Here is a 19,753-nt window from a genome sequence, read left to right as displayed (position 1 = left end):
CGTGGCGCGGGGCGCGGCGGGCGGAGGGGTCGGTGCGGTCCCCCGGAGCCGGAGCACGAGGGAGCCGCGACTCCCGCTTTGTCCCTCGGGGACTGCGAACCGAGCTGAGGGCTTGTGCCTCTGCCGCAGCTTCCCCTCTCCTTCCTCGTGCGGTTTTGGGCCTTCTTTGGAACAAGCCCCAAGAGGTTTCTGAAGAAACTGAGCTTCCTCGGTTCGTGTTTGCTCTGCCACCCGCGGGCTCTCACAGGATGGGTCAGGTTGGAAGGGGCCATAGGGGGTCATCTGGTCCAACCTCCCTGCTCAAGCAGGGTCATCCTAGAGCACATGGCACAGGATCGAGGCCAGATGGTGCTTGAACATTTCCAGTGAGGGAGACTCCACGACCTCTCTGGGCAATCTGTTCTAATGCTCGGTCACCTGCACAGCGAAGCAGTTCTTCCTCCTATCCAGATGGAATTTCCTGTGCATCAGTTTCTGCCTGTTGCCTCTTGTCCCGTTGCTTGGCACCACCGAGAAGAGCCTGGCTCCACCCTCCCTTTAGATCCTGACAGACATTGATGAGGTCCCTTCTCAGTCATCTCTTCTCGAGGCTGAGCAGGCCCAGCTCCCTCAGCGTTTCCTCGTAAGAGAGATGCTGCAGGCCCTTAATCATCTTCGTTGCTCTCTGCTGGACCCGCTCCAACTCTTCTCTGCTCACCACCCTGTCCATGCACAGAGAGAGTCCCAGCCCTGTGTGGTGCGATCACACAGTCTTTTCAATTAAGAGGTTGCCTGAAAATAGCAAATGCTGTGTACATGCTATTTCTGGGTAAAGATTCTCCTGGTTTTAAGTGGAAAAATCGTATCACTTTCTAAACTACAGTTGTCGTTTCCTTCGAAGTTGGAGGGAAGTGTGTGGGCTGGGGACGCCCTCCCGTCTCGCCAGCCTGGTGGGAAGCAGTGGTTCAAAGTGGAAGGAAATGAGTTTTCATGCCAGGAGCCAATCACTGTGCTGTGGGACCTGTGGTTATGGATGTGGCTGCTGCCAGCAGAGGCCCCAAGAAGGATAGTAAAGGAGGCTAGGGAAAGGTGTAAAAACTGCACTGTGTGTGGTGAACACTCAATGTTTTGCACAAAAACCTACATCCAGAGCATTGTACATCTCTACATAAACACAAAATTTGCAGGTGAATACCACAGAATTAAGGTTTGAACATAAAGACAGTAATTTAAAAAAAGTTAAAATTACAGTATTAAAAAATCATAAATTCTTGCTTATCCCACTGTATTTATAGTTATACACAATGCAAAAATACAATTATGCTAAAGTGACTTACTGAACCACATTAACCAAAAAGAAAGAATGCAGAACCAGCATGTCTATCAAGTCTTCTCCCATTTCCTTTAATATAACATTGCCTTGCAGCTATTCAGCGAGGTAATTACAAGCCTTTCCCTTATCTGCATATTTGCCTTATTATAAAAGCCATAAAGTATGTTGTAATACAAGCATTCTGCCACACAAATTCCACCTTGTACTTTGTTATCTAAAAGAATCTGCAGGAACTAATTAAGTGTGGAATGTTTTGGGTCAGACAAGGTATTGGTTGCAGTACAGTCAAATGTTTAAATATTTATCTAGAGATATTATTCCAAAATTTGCTTTCTGAAGTGCCACTATCCCCTAGCAATCACTGCACTCGGGTCAGTCTTTGTTCAATGTTTCTTCAGCACCCAGCGCTCCAGGATCTTGGTGTATAGTTGCTGTTCCTAGGAGTTCCAATAATGGAAATATGACCCAGAACAGTGTGAAGTGCCCTTAACTTTCCTGACGGCACCACCTAGTGGAGTGCACCGGTTAGAAGAGCGGCGTACAGACGGCAATGCTTTCGGCTCAGACCCTCACTGGCATCTCTCGAGAGGAAAGAAGTAATTTTTTTCGTCTTTGGCACTCCTGCAACTGTGTAGCTACAATACTGTGCATCTACGTTGTGTCCAGAACACATATCCTGACCTGGAAATGACAGGAACCCTTCATAACTGCAAGTATCATTATACCAAAAAATATTTGGTGTCTGCATCATCCAAAGATGAGGAAGAGTTGAAAGATTTGAGTGACGTGTGGACAAGTGTCATGGTTTAACCCCAGTCAGCAGCCAAGCCCCATGCAAGCACTCGCTCACTCCCTCATCAGCAGGATCGAGGAGAGAATCCGAAGGGTAAAAGTTAGAAAACTTGTGGGTTGAGATAAGGCAGTTTAATAGGGAAAGGAAAGCCATGCACACAAGCAAAGCAAAACAAGGAATTAATTCACCACTTTCCATGGGCAGGCAGGTGTTCAGCCATCTCCAGGAAAGCAGGGCCCCACCACACATAATGGTTACTTGGGAAGACAAACACCATCACTCCAAATGTCCCCCTCTTCCTCCTTCTTCCCCCCACTTTATATAGTGAGCACAATGTCATACGGTCTGGAATACCCCTTTGGCCAGTTTCAGTCACCTGTCCTGGCTGGAAGCCCTCCCAGTTTTTCTTTGTTGTACCATCTCACTGGCAGGACACGAGACGCAAAATGCTCCTTGATTTAAGACAAGCATGACATAGCAACAACCAAAATATCAGTGTGTTATCAACAGTATTCTCACATGGAATTCAAAACAGAGCACCGTACCAGCTACTGAGAAGAAGATTAACTCTCTCCCAGCCAAAACCAGGACAATAAGTCAACCTAATATCAATTGCAGTCTGCATTATCTGGGCACATTATAACCTACATGAGTTAGAGGTCTCAAAAAACAGAAGAGAGGAGGTTTTGAAGAAGTTTTCTATTTACACCCTTGTTTAGCTATCTTTTTGTTTTGGAGCTGTGCATGTAAAGGAAATTATTTGCTATTCTGCCTGTGGAAAATGACCTCAGTAGTTTCTGAAACTTAACATTTTTAATTATCATACATCAGAAACATTATTCATAGTTGCATATTGCCCTTGATTCTATCATTACAATTGCTTTAACAAACTTTGTCACCTTTGAAAAGAACCTGCAAAAGATAAAAAAGAATTCACTCAACAGGGCAGAAGTTTGGGCAAGATGTGTTTACAGGAGTAGCACATGAGGTGCGGCCAAGACTGTCCCTCCTTCATACAGCTCAAGAACAGCTCTTGAAATTTCACTGCTCGCTGAGGTCACACTGAGGAAGTACTCAAGCCTCAAAGCTGTAGATCCTCAGGCATCTAAGGGTGGCAGTGCTGCTGAAGAGGACGATGCCATTCCTCCCCTGCTCCCAACTGCTTGTTCATAGTGCTGTATCATCCCTCCCATCAAGCCAACACAAGCATCCCGCATGGCCACATGGCCTGCCACATCAGGGAGAAAGCTGAGGTATGTGGTTCATTAGCTCACAAATACTATAATAGCATTTTTGGTCTCCTAACTTTGTCAAAAAAATCCACACAAAGCATAGCAGAATGGCATGTTTGGTCTGTGAAACTGTAGCCATGGTCAGGAACAACTGATGTAGGGTAGATTTGGTGATGTGCATCCTTCACAAAATTGACTGCAATAAAGGTCATGCATATAGAACAGTCCCTAGAAGACTAGTGAGAGATTTACAATGCAATGTCACCGCTATTTCCTGATGGTTGGGGATGGGAGGTGGGGAGCACTGTGTGTGGTCAGCCCTGGTGTTCAAAACCCACCCTTACACCCCTTCCTTCAGGGGTGTCCCATAAGAATATACCTGGTATCCTTACGTCTCATTCTTCACTGACTTTAGTCTCCCTAGCTCAAGGCTTCCACTCAGCTCTATCACCTTTTCAGCCCCATTCCCCCCCACTTCACACGCCTATGCTTCCTCCAGCCTGCCCCTACCTCCTCACTCCGCTAGTTTGAGGTCAGCTGCGTGAAACTCTTCAACGAAGGCAGACTGGGTTTTAACCCTGAACTCATTCTTGAAAGAAACCGATTTTTTTTTTTGACGAATTTCTCCACATCCCGCCCAAAACACAGCTCAATTGAACACAGAACGGGTGGCACTAAAGCTGGGCAGAGCTCACAGATCGGAAACTCGTGATGTATCGGGCAGGATCAGTGAGAACCCGGCGGTGGGGGAGTGGCCGGCGAGGCGCGCAGCCCAGCTGGCGGCCGCCGGGGCTGCCCCTGTGCCGCGCTTTTTGGCACCTGTGAACGCACCTCGCGGTGCCCGGGGCGGGACGCGGCCGTGACGGACGCCCCCGCGCCAGAACTGCTCCCCCCCCTCCGCCGCGGCTCGGCCCGGCCCCGCTCCGCCCCGCGGCCTCCGTGCGCTGCCGCCGCTCCCGGCAGCCGGGCGCGGACCCCGGGGGGCGGCGGGGCGGCGGCCGCGGCTGGCGGGGCCGAGCGGGCGCTGTGCCCGGCGGGGGGCGGCCCGTGACGGCGGCCTCCCGGCGGCGGCGGCGGCGGCGGCGCCCGGGGTGGGGCGGGCGGGATGCTCGGCGTCGCGGGGCACCATGGGAGAATCCGCGGGCGCCCGGCATGGCGGCGGCGGGCGGCTGAGGGGCGGCGGTGGCGGCGGCGGGGGGCGGCCATGGTGTCGCCGGCGGCGCGGCTGGTGGGGCAGGGCGTGTGGGCGGCGCTGACCGGGGGCTGGTACCACGACCCGGAGCAGGGGGCCTTCACCAACAGCTGCCACCTCTATCTGTGGCTGTTCCTGCTGACGCTGCCCATGGCCCTGCACCTGGTGAGAGGGGCTGGGGGGCGGGCGGGAGCCGGGGGCAGGGGGGGAGCCGCGGGCCTCGGCCCGCAGGCGGCAGCGGCGAGGGCGTGTGCGCTCAGCCGGCCGTAAACTGCCCTCTGGGGGGCTTAAATATTGGGAATTGTGGGCTTTACCTGAGGATTTTGTGTCTAAAGGTTAACGGGGTGAGTCCGCCGGCTGCGCTAGGCAGCGGCCGGACCCTTAGCCCTGCCGAAGGAGTTGGGTAGGGGTGCAGCGCTGGCCTCGGCAAGTACTGAATGACCGTGGGGACGTTTGTTCAAAAATCTCTTTTGGAGACAGGTGTTTTGGATTTTTTTGAAAGTTTGGTCCGGCCTTACCTGATGAGAAGGGTAAATAAATGGAAAAATTCAAATACCATGTAATTAATACGCCTTGCTGAATGTCGCTGGTGAATCACATGGCTTTTTGTGACATGCAGCTCCCTTTGTGCTGAAATTTAAACTTTGCGAGTGAATAATAACTCGAGTTTGTTTGCCGGACCTTAAAATTTATTTTCCTCAAAAGCTTGAAACTTTTGCTCTGTTTTTGTGTGTTTTCCTACTGTGTGAGAAAAGCTTAAAGTATGCTGGATCATTGAATCTATTTTGGTGTGTCCTTCAGTGATTATAGGGTAATATTGCTTCCGTTAGAAACAGTTTCTATCCATTTGGTTCCTGGAGTGACTCAACTAAATTCTCAACTAAGTTATGTAGAAATTTTCTTTGATTGGATAAAATTTTAAATAGGTTTCTTTACCCTATGTGGCTAGATGTGGACCTGGTTATCAAAAGCAAAGAGCATTTATGAATCCCCCTGCAATCCCAGTGGAAAGCAAATCTTGTATTTTTAAGCATGAGTTGATGCTGGATTTTGTGGCATGGATTGCAGTGAATTCCTGTAAGCATGGCTCATGGAGTTAATGAACCAAGACAACAATATGCTTTCTTCTGATTGAGAGGGTCTATTTCCTATGCAAACCAGCAAGAGTCTTGCATTGTAGGGTTTGCTGTCCAAGTCATATGTCTGATTAAAAACGAAAATAATTGAAGGCTAGCTTTTTTTTCCCAGTTGATACAAGTGTGTATCTGGAAGGATATGTGTTTCCTTGTGGGAAACTTCTGAACTGAAGAAGGTATGGGGGTTGCACAGAAGAACACTGGACTATAGGTCAGAGCTAAGGTAAAAAAAGGCAATTTTTAAAGGGAGGGGGAGAAAATGTAACTTATCTGCTGACCTCTCTTGGGCATCATCATTGCCTGTCTGGATGGACTTGCTTTTTCTGCACACTGACTGGCTTTCTGATGAATCATCTGGTTAAATGCAGGACTTTTGTTCTTGAGCTAAGATATTGCTATGGGAATTCTTTGTCCTTGATAAGAATAATGCGTTTATTATGATGGCTGCCTGAGAGTAATTACGTCCTTACATGTTTTCTTGGTTTTAAGTAGCTTGTTTCTAAGGCTTGGTAAACTTTATGCAAGACATCTATTCTTGCCACTTAAAAACTTGAACCTGCTTTTTAACTAAAGGTTTTCTCTGGTTTATAATAAATTTTGTTTATAATATTCAGTAATACTTGGGGTGATATTTATGTTACGTACTTGACACCAATGGTTTTGGATTCAGCTAAAGCAGTTGATGTTTCTTGAAATGGCAAAATCAAAACAGGTCAGAGTACTACTTTTTAAATTTTTCATTTGCTTGGGATAATCTTTTGTTGAAGTTAGGAAGTCTCTCTGAAACAGTCTGATTTGAATCAAATGGCAAAACTCATCCATCTGTTTTTAGTTTTTTCACAGTGGCTCAGCAGAGGTGTGCTGATGGTAGCATTGAGAAGCTTAAAGTATCAAGTTGTTTCTGTTGTGTGAATCGAGAATTTCTTTCTCCAGCTAATTCAGCATAGCTTACTTTGGTACTAAGGATTCCTTTATTAGCTTCCATACCTTTGAAAATGCAGATCTGTATTTCCATCACTTTCTTTTCGTTCTCATTTATCATTTAAGCATTAAAAATGTACATTGGATATTTGGAGCATCATTGCTGTTAAAATCAATTTTCAAAATTATAATGAGATCTCTTCTAACTGTGCCATATCAACTTTCATAATATATTAAGAATTAAAGTTCTTATTCCACCAAACAGTCCAGGATCCCTATGTGTTTTGCACATGAAAATGGTGATAACTTTAGTATTCAGCCCCTGGGCTGAATTCAGACCCAGTAAAACACCAGTGACCCAGACATGCAACTTTGGGAACTACTTGCATATAGCTTATTTTACAAGCTCCAAGAGAATGTGCATCGTGTTTGGGTGAGTCCCCAAAACAACATACTGAATGTTTCTCCTGCCTCTTGTTGGACAGGGAACCCTTGAACTCACAGGGTTGTTACTTCTTAAGCACTAGGTCCTCAAATCACTCTGTGATAGGAGAAGTACAACATGGCAGTATAAGGGTGTGGGCATATAAATTACTCAGAGGTAAACTAGATAAAACTGGCAGTGTGTCAGCTGCTTCCAGTCCCACTTGGCCACGTTTTACCCCACTCTGTCGATCGCTCTGTCAGAGTTAAGGATAACACAGCAGAGATACAGGCTACCCTGTTACGTACTGTATTTATTGTGTGGTAGGACACACAATTAGAACTCAAGGTACGTCCCTGGAATTTTATTTGCTACCTGCTTTCCCATGTTTTATACTGTGCGATGGACATCTCTTAGTACTGATTCACCTTAATTAACATATAAATATGGGTCTTTGGCCCCAGTGTTATATCTCCCATGCGTATCTCTGATGGTAGTGGCTGACTGCACATTTGTTTGGGAGTTCCCTCATTTGTGTTGTGTAGCACACTGGAGACAGTCAGGCCCAGGTGCAGCAGTGCCTTGCTTTAGGTGCCTCAGGGGCTCAAGCAGTGGGTGGGATACATCTGGGTCTAAGCACCCTTTATCATTCAGCCCGATTTACAAGGTATGGTACTTTTTCAAAGGTTATATACCTTTATGTATATCTTTCAGTCACCTCTACCTTTGTGCTGCTCAAATAATGTCAGTAGACACTGAAGGAGAATGTGGCTGTTCTTCCGGGAACAATCTCTGGGCAGGCAGGAGCCCCAAGCAAAGGTGCTCCATACATGGTGACATCAACTCTGTTGCATTTGCAGTAGTAAGTTGGGCCGCATTTGGGACACACCAGCCTGCATTTCTGGCCGTGACCCCACACTATTCTGGTGCAGGGTACAACAGAAGCTACTGAGAACAAAAAGTACCTTATGGCAGAGTTTCTAATGGGGCGAGAATGAAGAAAACTAGGGCTGCAGCTTCCATAGAAACCTGTGGGAAGTCATGAAGCCTGCTTTCTAATGAATTTGTATTTGTGGATTTTTTTTTTCCTAGCTTCTAATAAGATGTCAGCTGAATTGAAGCTTTTTCTGTCACTGGGGTGGCATCAAAAGGTCGGAGAGCTGTGTGGATTCCTCTCATTAATGGAGGAGGTGTGCTGCTGTGACCTTGCCCAATGGGGTGTATTCTCTTAAAGTTTCCTGAATAACTTTTTAGTTCTTTGGCTACCTTTCAACTGAGGGGATGGAGGGAGATGATGAATACACAGGCACATGGTGTGATTATAAAACCTCATTTTCATAGGAAACCAGGCTAATTATAATTATAGTGCATCAAAAGTGACTCTATCATCTAATTCCTCAGTGGTCTATAACTTAATTCCTCCTTAGTGTGGATTTGATATCTTTCACCTATCTGTACCTGGGAACACCAACTGCAGTCATATGACACTTGTACCTTATGCAAGAGGCCTGATTCAGAGAATGGAAGGCTTTCCATTATTGGCTTCATCTTTCTCCTAATTCCTCACATGGGCAGGTAGCTACCTGCTGGCTTGTAGCACTCAGCCTGCCCCAGCATTCAGAGTATTAAAGATGCATTGTCCATTATGCGTTGGCAGTCTTGGTGTGGTGGGTGCACTAAAACATCGTGTATCTCGGACAGATGGGCAGGGAGACCACGGGCTGGCTCGGGGCACAGCTCTGGTAGGTCTGGTCACAAGGCAGGGATGAGGACATGCAGCACTCAGCATTTGCTAAAACTGGCCCTCTTTTCCACTCAGAAATCTAGGAGCTTCCTTGCAGTCTCTCTTGTAGCATGGTCTTTGCACGCATAGGCTGCGCTACTGGAAATCTATTTTTGTTGTATCCTCTTGACATTATTCATATAATATTTATTAAGCTTTATGAATGCCACCTATAAAGCACTTCTTTTCTAGTGGGTCATTCTGAGTTATTTAATAATGAGTAATTGATCTGTACCTTTTAGTGTATAGTTGAAGAGGTTCCTTGGAAGGTGAACAAATCTCTCTTAAACAAGTCATTACAGATAACTGGCTGTCACTCTTTGTGAAACCAAGCAATTTCTAACTCGTTTTGTAAAAACATTAGTCATAAACCACAAATTCTTCAACCTCAAGCTCTTCAACTTCATCTACCAAGCCTTATACCCTGAGAACACGAGCTTGCAAATGGATCCTCTCTCTGACCTGAGTTCACTAAATAACTGAAGGGTATGCTGAGAGTTGGTTTTTACACAGTACTCTTAACAGACTTAAGCCTCAACTTGTAGAAAGTCATGTCTGTCTTATTAGGGATCATTGGTAGTACGTACATCCTAAGTAGCTCCTCCACTATTGTGCAATAGATTCTTTGTATCTGAATCAGAATAGTCATAAAAAAGGATTTGCCTGAAAATTTTTATGTGTACATCTTGATGGTATGAAGTCCCAGTGAGCCAAAAGCAGCATCAGAATTGCAACCCACTTGCTTGTCACAGCACAGAAATGATTCAACATTAATTTCAACATCAAGATAAATGTGGTGACTTGTTCTAAAGATGAAATAAGCATGCCTTGTTCTTCCCTTCACCTGTGTGGTCGATGTGGTTTATTTATGAATTTGGAAAAATGATTGATTTAGTCCCAAAGCAAAGACCATTCTTAAAAATTAACTTCAGTAGGCTTTCAGCAAATTGTGAGTATTGAAAACCTTTTTTTTTTTTGTTTGTTGCTTGGGTTTTTTTGTTGTTGTTGTGCAAGACTATAGTAAAGGTCTGTTTAAAAAATAACCCTAAAACTTGAAATGAGATGAAACTCACTGTGAGACTGCACCTGTGTAATGACAATACACAAGCGTGTTCTGTGACTATAGTGGTAAAGACTTTGGTACTTCAATTATAACTGCAAGTGTCCATTGCTATGATTTGCCCTTTACTGTAAGGAAGTATTGTATAAAAAAAGTTGTTAGTGTGTCATGTCTGTGAAAGAACTTTACAGACTGTAGTGGAACTGTAATTAATTTTAATGGCTAAGAACTGAGGTGCTCATCACAGATCAGCAAACATATCACAGACAGCTGCAAATTAACAATTATGCACTTTAGAAAAGGAATTCAAAGAGGTTGTGTCATAGTTTAACCCTAGCTGACAACTAAGCACCCCACAGCCAATTGCTCACTCCTCCAGCCTCAGCCAGGACAGATGCCTCTCCAAATGCATTTTTATTCATTTGTTTTTAGTAGTCCTGACTAATTATTTAAAATTCCTCAGTGGTTAAGGTATTTGGGAACATGTTGTGAGGCATTAGAAAATGGACATCAAGCTACAGCGTTTTACTATTGAGTCATAACTGACATACAGGGTAAGATGACAGATGTTTTCTAAAGGTTTCCTGTTTTTAGATAACTAATGTTTCTTTTTGTGTCTGTATTTTTATGAATTCATAGTTTAGGAAGGGCTCCAGCTGCATTAACATGGAAATGTAGTATTTTAAAAAGTTTTTTAATGTTTGTCTGTGGTGAGTTTTTGCTGATTTTGATAGTAAATAATATCCACAGTTAATTGAAAGAAGAATAGATCTTGTGAAATAGGCTGAACCTTGAAGAAACCCTTAAACCTTTTCTGTAAGCAGAACTCAATATATATATTGTATTTAAAAATTTTAGCAGCATCTTCTCAAAACAAACTCTTATCATTGTGTCTTCATTATTTCTTCCTATAGGCTTTTCCAGCAAATGCAGTGACAGTTTTTGTGTACTGCAGCTCGGTGACAGTGTTCTTCACGGTAATAAAGGTGATCAGCTACCGTTTGCACCTTATGTTTGATAAAGGCGAAGTAATTCAACAGAAGCTCTCAAGAAAAAATGGAAGGCAATGTAAAGATACAGAGGTTCAAAAAGGAGAAGCGGTTCAGTCCTCAAATTGTAGGTAAGGTTTTCATTGCCTTGCTGGCACATTATGTAAAATGGGTGAGTTTGCACCATGGTCCTGCACAGCAGAAATGTCTGTTGAGTGCAAGAAAACTCCTTACAGTTGTATGAAGAATGACACTTTTAAAAACCTGATTAGTGCTTTTATACTGGGTAGCTGAAACATTCTTGTAGTGGAGCAGGCTGAGCTGCACCTGATTCAGAGGTCAGGCAGCAGCTGGGCACCATGAAGGTGGTAGAGGAGATATGTACTGGAGATCTGTGCTAACAGATCCTGGAGAGAACCTGGAAGAAGTTTTCTGGGGAAGCCTTAAAAGCTTGGTCTTTCCACTTCCTGCTGTGCTTACTTGCTGGGAAGAGGCAAAGAAGTGGCACGCACCTGTTGGCAAAGAAGATGCTTTAATAACGTGGCTTTGGAAGCCCGACCTTGTGTTGCCTTTGTGTGCTTGTAGCAAATTCCCTCTCAGATCACACCTAGATGTGAAGTTGCTTTTCCCCCTTATGTTTTATTGTGACTGCTTATGATGCTTCTGTCATCCTGTTCATGAGGAAAGCTTTTGTTTCTCAGGGGCATTTGGGAGGTAGTTGTAGCTTCTCTATGGAGGAGCCAAGTACTATTAGTCTTTGCTGCATATAATCAATAAGGCTGCTTCCAGGCTGTGATGGGATTAAAGGTAAAAACAGTAGTGGAATGAAGACTAGTACTGACATTTTTCAGGTTTGCGTATTGGTAGAATGTTCCGCTATACACTCTTGGGAATAAATGGAGACCTTTCCTGCTGGTTTTTCAAGCTTGAGTCATACAAACAAATGAAGCTGGCAAGTGGCTTTCAGTGATCCCAAGTGTTATGACAAATGTGAAAAATGCTGAAATAAGGTACATCTAAAAGTGATAGAAGCATAAAAATGTCCAAAGCAAGTTTAAATTGAGTAGCTTTGTTAAAACTACCAGTCAAGCTTCAACAGAGAGCTCTGTATAAAAGAACTTACTTAGGGTATTTTTGGGTGCATTTGCAGTTGCTACTGCTAGTTCTGTGCCAGCTAAGTAGTGTCAAGATAGTTTGTGTTCCTCTGTGCTACTGTTCTTCCATGTCTTTACACGTGCACATCTGTGCTACACTCCTGGCAGTGATGTTGCTGGGAGAGTCAAGGTCTGCCTGCATCAAGACCCTTTGAGAAATGCCTCTGTGTGTCACTAACCGTACAACATTTCTGTTTTAGATGGGGTTATGCCTTTCAGACTGTTGTGGCTGAGAAGTAAAGGTAGAATAAGTTAAAAGTTGCATGTTAAATCACGTGACTCTTCCTCCCAGGTTGATTGGTGTATGCAGAACAATCCATTATTTTGTACTCAGTCAGAAAATAAAGAACATAATATTAGACTACATGGATGACAGAATTTTTTAAATAGACCTTGGTAGTTGGCAAGTTGGTTGAACAAGTTTTTGAAGCTAGTTAACTACAAAGTATTGTGGAAAGAAGATTGAGACCCCCAGATAAATAATGTTACAGCTTAGATACAGCTTTAGAGTTTTAAAAACAAGTTTTTGGTGAAAAAAACAAATGAACCCCATGAACAAATGGAAAAGCCCAGCCTCACGCTTTTTGACATTTCACTGTGGTGTTTTTCTGGGTTGTTTCTTTTTATTCACTGAATTTTTGTTGTGCTATACCTGAGAAAGAGAATATTTGTAGGTTCTCAATAGTAAACCTTGTCCAAAAATACCTGCTTATATCCATGGAAAAGCCAGTAGAAAATATGCATAAAAGGAGTTTTTGGGTAGTTTAGTGTATCCACAAAGGAACTGATCAATAAATTGCCTTACAGTATATGAAGTTAGTAATAGCTGTATACTTGGTTTGCCTAGATCAGAGCAAAAATATTATTTTGTGGTTTAATGATTGTATTAGTACTCTCTGTCTTGCATTTCAAGTAGTTGTTTTATGGGAGGTTTCCACATAAAAAGGCAGTTAGATAAGCCCTGTGTACACAAGGATTTACAAAGCCAAAGTTGTGGAAAGAATAGCATTTGATTGTCATATGTCTAAGGAAAAGCCCCAAATAGCCTTTTCTGCCAATAAATCTGTGTGTGTGTCAGGCAGGCTAAATGGTATTATATACTCATAGGGAGGCTGAAGAGATGTCATTGTATTTCTCATAGCTCTACTTCTGAAGACACCATAATCATTTTAGATTGAGGGGTTTTTCTTATTTTATTTTTATCAAGTTGTCTTGGTGAGGAAGGAAGTGCAGAAAAGCATTACAGTATTTTTACAGCCCTGGGCTTTTATCATTGGAGGAGAAAGAAGTGCTCTTACTTCATTGTGCTGTGCTACTTCTTCCCATTTTGTTCTTATTCTTCAACTACTTCCCAAAACTCACTGTGATGCCCCGTGGTAAGAAGCATTTCTTTATCTTTCATTTGCTTTCGCTTCAGCAATAACTCGGGGGATCATGTCGTCAGTGAGACCAGCCAAAATGACTCCACCCAAACAATTCCTGACGGTTCCAGAGCGCAGGCTCCGCACTCGCAGGACTCACCTGGAGCAACGGTTAGTATGTGCCCCTCTCCAGCAGTGTCCTCACCTCGTGCAGTCCACAGCTCACCACACACAGTTTTGTGTTGCCAGCTACTGCTTGCTTGTAACATAGGTCTGCTCCAAGGAGGAGGGGTCATTCCGTGCATCTACTTGGGTATACCACTGCTGCCAGTCAGCCTTGTCCTAAAGGTTTGGCTTTGCAGAGCTGAAACTGTCCTACATAATGCTGCACTTCTTAGGAGGGGTCTCTCTGCTCTATAGATAGCAAGCGGCATTTGGAAATCTTGCCAAGAGCAACTAGCTGTTGTGGCTGCTTTGAGAGAAGGCAGAGAGGCTAATGCAATCAGCATTATTTTGTTGCCTCTGAAGGGATCTGCTCCCGGAGCATTAATAATTTGGTTTTGTGTAACTAGACTTATGCTTATAAAATGAACCAAAACCATCTCTTGAGTATTTAAACAAAGCATAAAAGACATTTAAATCTAGGAGATGTCTACAGGAGGTTAAAAGTACATGTATGTGCACTCAATGCCATTGGCCATGCTTAATAAATCAAAGGTATATGAAATGATGAAGGTGATGTATGTAAATGTTATGAAAGAAAAAAATAGGAAACACTCATGATAAGTTGAAGAAATTTTCAAAAAATTAAGAAACAGAATAACACTGTCTGTGTAATCTTAAGCTACTCCCCTTGCATACTGTGATAACATCTTTAATTATGTGATGCCATGCTATTTTTTTCTACAGGACTCCTGCCTCAGTCAGTGCAGAGGATGGTTAGTGATTTCTGAATAAGTGGCTATTTGATACTTCATTCTGTCTTTGTATTCCTCCACACCCACCCTTTATCCCTATTTACTACAAATTATTCAAATCCTGGTCTGAATCAGAACTATTTCTTCATTTCCTGGAGTGTTTTTACCTTTTTGTAGCATCTGTATGATTCACAGACATTAATAGTTCTTTTGGTTTGGTTTTTTTTTGGTTTTTTTTTTTTGTTTTTTTTAATGAGGTAAAATATTTTTCACCTTGTTTCTGTCCTGCTCTCCAGTATTCTGGTATTTGTCCATTCTGCAAACCTATGTCTTCCTGGGATCTCATCCTAGTCTCCCACTTCCAAACATGCAGGTTGGGTCTTGTCAAACCACGTCTCCTGTTCTTGCTGCCAGGATACCACCATGAAATTTTAGAAAATAATAATTATTTCCTCTTGGTTTTGGTGCCTGTCAGTCAGAAAAGAGCCACATTTTTTTCAATGTCTCGTTCTTAATTATGCACTTGGGCTGTTGAATTTGAACTCCTGAAGTGTTCCTCTGGGGTATTGTGTTTTGTTTTGAGCTCCCCAGTTAGTTCCCATGCACATTGACCTTCTGATGAGAATCCAGCAGAGGCCACCAACGTGATTGAGGATGATGTGTAAGGACAGGCAGATGGGATGTTTTAGCCTTTGTAAGGCTAACATCTTTTGTAAGAGTAGAAGAGGAGCTTACTGCTGTCTGCAGCTTTCTAATAGTAAGATACACAGCAGACTGAGCACTCTCTTCTCAGAGGTGCCCTGTGACAGGATAAGAAACAGTTGCGGCCATGGAAAGCTACAGTTAGATCAATTACATTTAATGTCTTTTGTGTGGGGTTGTTTTGTTTGTTTGGTGGTTGGTTTGGTGTTTTTTTTTTTTCCCTACCAAGTGAGTGGTCAAATACTGGAAGAGGTTTTCCAGAGAAGTTGTGAAATCTCCTTCTTTGGAGATTTTCAAAACTCTGTTGGAGATGGCCCTGAGCAACCTGTTCAAACTGTACCTGCTTTGAGTGTGTGTGTATGGCAGAGGGGATTTGATGACCTTCAAAGCTTTCTTGGAATCTAAATGATACTATATTAATTTAATGTCTCTGTCTTCTAGTTTTCCATTGAGGAATATTTACCAATGCTAGAGACCAGACTTTTCATTCTAGTGCTTTGGAAACACATAGCTGGAAAAGTGGAACAGATGAACACATTCCATTCCTTAATGATTAAAAAAAAAGTATCTGGATTAGGCACTGCAAATTTTTTTTTTTTTAGAGGACATCTTCCTTTTCTTTCCCCTCCCCAAACATCACACACAATTGCAGTGATTCAATTTGGAGCATGACTGTTCTATAACCATCTCCCTCACCCACCCCTTGCATTTTGTGCAAGGTACGTGTTCAAATTTCAGTGATGTTAAGCAGCTTACCAACGCTGTAATTAACCTTTGATTAGATAGCTATTGATAGCTACATTGATAGATGGTTATTTTCCCAACAGAATTTAATAAGTGACCATGTTAATCTTGTGTGTTTCTTTTCATTTTTTTAGGACCTGCCAACACGGGAAACTATTGAAGATCTTAGAGGTATTTTAAAAGCTTTATAAATCCCCTTAAACTGTTGTTTAATCATTGCTTGGCACAAAAAGTAATGGCACAGAGGATCCCGTGGCAGGTTCTGTTGTGCCTCCTACTAGGATCTGAGTTGAAGAGCCAGAACTAAATTTCAAGGGTGTTCTAACAGGCTAAGCTTTCTCAGCTGTCAGCCAACCTTTTTGGGATGCAACCTTTTGAGGGTTGTGTGAATAGCTCTCCCCATTTTGATACAGGGAGATGAAAAAGCCTTGCCCCACATTCTTGGGAAGCTCTGTGCTTCTGTAAAGCATTAAACTAGGAACCTAACACTTGGATTTCATCTTAGAGCCTTTAAACATCTGACTGTGGACTTCCATTGTGGTTGTCAACCTTTAGCTCTGTATTGTATATTCCAGTACACCTTACATTGCCTACAGTTCCAGTGTTTGAGATGTCTTAATATTTTAAATATTACTTCCTTTTAGTTAAAGCTGATGACAGTATCCTATGTGGCCATTTAGGAATTGCAGAAAGTGATTCAGCAAACCTGCATCATTGGCTTATTCTTTCTTTCATCTCTCCCTAAGTAGGGATAGTTCTATAAAACATTTTGATTTTGAAACTAGCTGTTTCTTCAGCTGTTTTGATTATTTAAATAGACATGCTGCTACACTTGTCCTGACTTGGAAGGGTTCTATCTTGCTTTTGTAGTATTTCATATGTAGCTAACAAAAAAACTTCTGTGCTTTGGAACTGTTTTAATCAGCTACATCATCTGTGCTTCCTTTGCTCTGCTCTGGATCAGATTTTGTTGGTTAAAGATCATACTTTAATAATGCTTAGTGTTCATGTTTGTGAGACCTAATGCCCACATGTTTTTCCTTAGGTGTTACGGTACTAGAAGACCAGGCTACACCACGAGTTTCATCTACCTCACCCTGTATCAAAGCAGATATGTTACCTGTTTCTACAACCTCTGGTTCAGGTGCCACTACATCAGCAATAGCAACAAAACCAGCTGCTATGGAAACATTTCCTGGTGATGGAGTAAATGAAAAAGGAGTGAATGGACAGCCTTGTGGACACCATGGATCCCAAGATATTCTTGTGGACAGAGACATAGCTAAAAACTTCTCCAATATTTCTTCATCACAAGGTGATATTTTAAGGACTGGAGTTTCTTCAGAGCCATGGGACAGTGAAAATTCAGTTATTTCAGACCATTTAAGTAATCCTAAAAGCTACAAAAGAGAGAAATTGCCAGATGGATCACCACAGACGGGCTTTATCAGTAACTGTCCACAGTGCAATGCCATTGCAACCAAAGAGCACGAGCACATGGAAAGTTCTTTAAATGCTGGCAGTAGCCATGAGGACCTTGATTGCTCAGACAGTGAGACTGCTGTTGAAGTTGTGGACAATTCTCTTCCTGCAGACCAGCTGTGTGAGCCCATTAAAATTGTTATCACAATGAGTACTACCCCAAACACCACCCTCAGTGACCTACCAGGCTCTGTCCACTTACAGGCCCTGGAAAGTGAGAGAACAAGCTCAGCTCTTGACTCTGGTGTAGTTAGAGCAGGCTGGTCAAGTCAGCAAACTAATGAACAACTCAGAATTCCCGTTATCACGTTTGACCTGTCTGATGACAGTAAAGCTAAGCCTTGCTCAGAAGTTAGTGAAAGTGACAGAGCTCCGGAAATGTTGAGGGCAGAGCTGTCATCCAACCAATGCTCTGGCTATGAATCGGGTGATGCAGTAAAGGAGCACAGCAACCCAGCAAATACACCTCTAGAAACTAACACTTGTTCAGATCCAAATCAGGAAAATGCTTTGGAAAATGTCCAGACTGTGGATTTAAGTTCTAAGGAAGAGCTGCATAACCTAGACCCGCAGTCCTGTAGAACTGCTCATGAAAAGAGGCACATGCGGGTGTTGAGTGTAGACAGCGGGACAGATGTGCTTTTAAGTAAGAATTTCATGGAGGTATCTGACAAAGAAAAGACCTTACCAACCTCTAAATCAGATCTAGAAGCTAAAGAAGGACAGATGCCCAATGAATCTAACTTCCTAGAATTTGTCTCCCTCTTGGAATCCATTAATACCTCAAAGATGAAGACATCTAATCAATCCACTGTCAAAATGGAGACGGCAAAGGAAAATGGGCTTGTTGGAGGTATTATGCATGGCTCACAATTCTTTTGGAATAAAGATTTTATGAAGAGTTTGATTGCTTACAGCAGCTTAGCTGGATATCTGCAGTAGGACAATTCCCAGAGGAAGACTGGTTTTGTTAATGGGGCCATAGTAGGGCTGGACTTGGTGTGACAAAGTGGTTTAGTGAAAGTATGTGACAGTGCCAGCTGCAGTTTTTAAATATTTTTATCTTCTTGAAGAAAACTGTTTTTCTTCTTGTAGGAAACCTAGTGATAAGCTTAGTAGGTGTCCGTTATGTATCTAGTATTCTGTACTAAAATAGTGTGCCTGGATTGTTGAAATACCAAAAGTATCTTGCAAAAATGTGTATAGCTACAGCATTACACCTGCCCTTGCACATCTTATGAGGTGCATGTTGAGGAGTTGTGTGCCTCTAAGTATGAAAGCTGGAATTGTCACTGGAGATGGTTCAACTTTTAGCTAATGCATAGGTGCACACATATCTGTATTTCTAAATTTCCTGAATGGTTGTGGGTTGGCTTATAATTAAAAAAAAAAGCAAAAATCATGTATTTGTTCTCAATAGGTGAGAGTTTTGATTTTCAGTCACTTAAAATTAATATATTCGCATTTTAAGGAAAAAAGTTTGGTGCCTGTTTTCAGTGAAAGCCCCCAGTGTTTTAATGAAAAATAATATATTCCCATGCAAGTTTCCATTTAATCGAGGGCTTTTACTTAAAATCAATCAGCTAATTTAAAAACCTATATGCAGTACAATTTATAGCTCCTGTATAGAAATACCTGGTTTTATTCAGCGTTCTCATTGCTGTCACTGAACTCTGTGACTGTTTTCTGTTGGGAAGGAGTGTTGTTCGTAGTGTCTCTAGCAGCCCTCTTGGCAAAACTGGCAGGGCCATTTAATGAGGATGTGAGATACCGTGTGGTGAAGGTAGATGCAATCTCAGGGTACTTCCCCAAGTGGTCAGTGCAATCAGATTAGAAGATCTGAGTCAAAGTGAAATAAGACAACCTGTATCTTCCCCTTCTCCAAAATATTTGTTTTACCTTAGATCCTATAATAAGCTGTTTTAAGAAAGCCTGAGAGGATGCAGTCTCAATACTCAGTTTGCGTGGAAGAACTAGAACAACTTGGCACTCCTATTTTGCCTGCTCCCTGTTCCACTAGCTCATTCCTGCAAGAACCTTCCATTACATGAAAAATGCCCAACTGACTTAAAAGCTTTTTTAAAAACTATTGTGAAATGCGTACTTTTATCTTGTTTAGAAAAATAAGTAGATTTATCTTCTCAGTATGTCATTTTCTTTTTTTTTTACCTGTCACTCTGTCTTTCTTTAAGTCTGTCCTATCCAATGTATTACACCCCTATCTCATTCCATCTTTCGCTTGGGTCCATTTTTCTTCCACTTTTTCTAATTCTGTGCCTTTCCTTCCTCAGTCATCCCTTCTCAATTTAGGCACTCCCCTCCTGTGCCACCTCCTTATTTGTCTTCCTCTTCATATTGGTACTCTCTCTTTTTCCCTTCTGTTCTTCCTAGCAATCCTCACTGTTGCTGTTTTGGGCTTTTCCACTCTATTGAGCCCACCTGAAGCTGTTGCCTCACCACAGCTTGCATTCACTTCTCCTGTACTTACCCTCCTATCCATTCCTTTGTCAAATTTTGCTCTTCCTGTACCTGCTGCCTCTCTTCTGGTGTA

At 42.7% G+C, this 19,753-nt stretch overlaps 1 protein-coding gene across 2 annotated transcripts in view; it reads left to right on the top strand.

Moving 5' to 3' along the window:
* Nucleotides 1-4,541: 4,541 nt before the first annotated feature.
* The window catches only part of PCNX2 (pecanex 2), a 150,606-nt gene continuing 135,394 nt past the window's right edge, over nucleotides 4,542-19,753 (top strand). Inside the window, exons 1-5 of one of the 2 annotated variants that reach the window (XM_039568371.1) lie at nucleotides 4,542-4,694; nucleotides 10,768-10,973; nucleotides 13,414-13,528; nucleotides 15,855-15,891; nucleotides 16,766-18,055. In XM_039568371.1, coding sequence (XP_039424305.1) covers nucleotides 4,542-4,694; nucleotides 10,768-10,973; nucleotides 13,414-13,528; nucleotides 15,855-15,891; nucleotides 16,766-18,055 — 1,801 coding nt within the window. Of the gene's footprint in view, nucleotides 4,695-10,767; nucleotides 10,974-13,413; nucleotides 13,529-14,266; nucleotides 14,296-15,854; nucleotides 15,892-16,765; nucleotides 18,056-19,753 lie in introns of those variants that run through there. The other variant, XM_020583986.2, reaches the window with a different exon arrangement.

The sequence above is a fragment of the Corvus cornix genome, chromosome 3, assembly GCF_000738735.6.
Source record: "Corvus cornix cornix isolate S_Up_H32 chromosome 3, ASM73873v5, whole genome shotgun sequence".
Classification (NCBI taxonomy): Eukaryota; Metazoa; Chordata; class Aves; order Passeriformes; family Corvidae; genus Corvus; species Corvus cornix.
The sequence above is the reverse complement of the archived record's forward strand: the minus strand, read 5'-3'. Positions and strand labels throughout refer to the sequence as shown.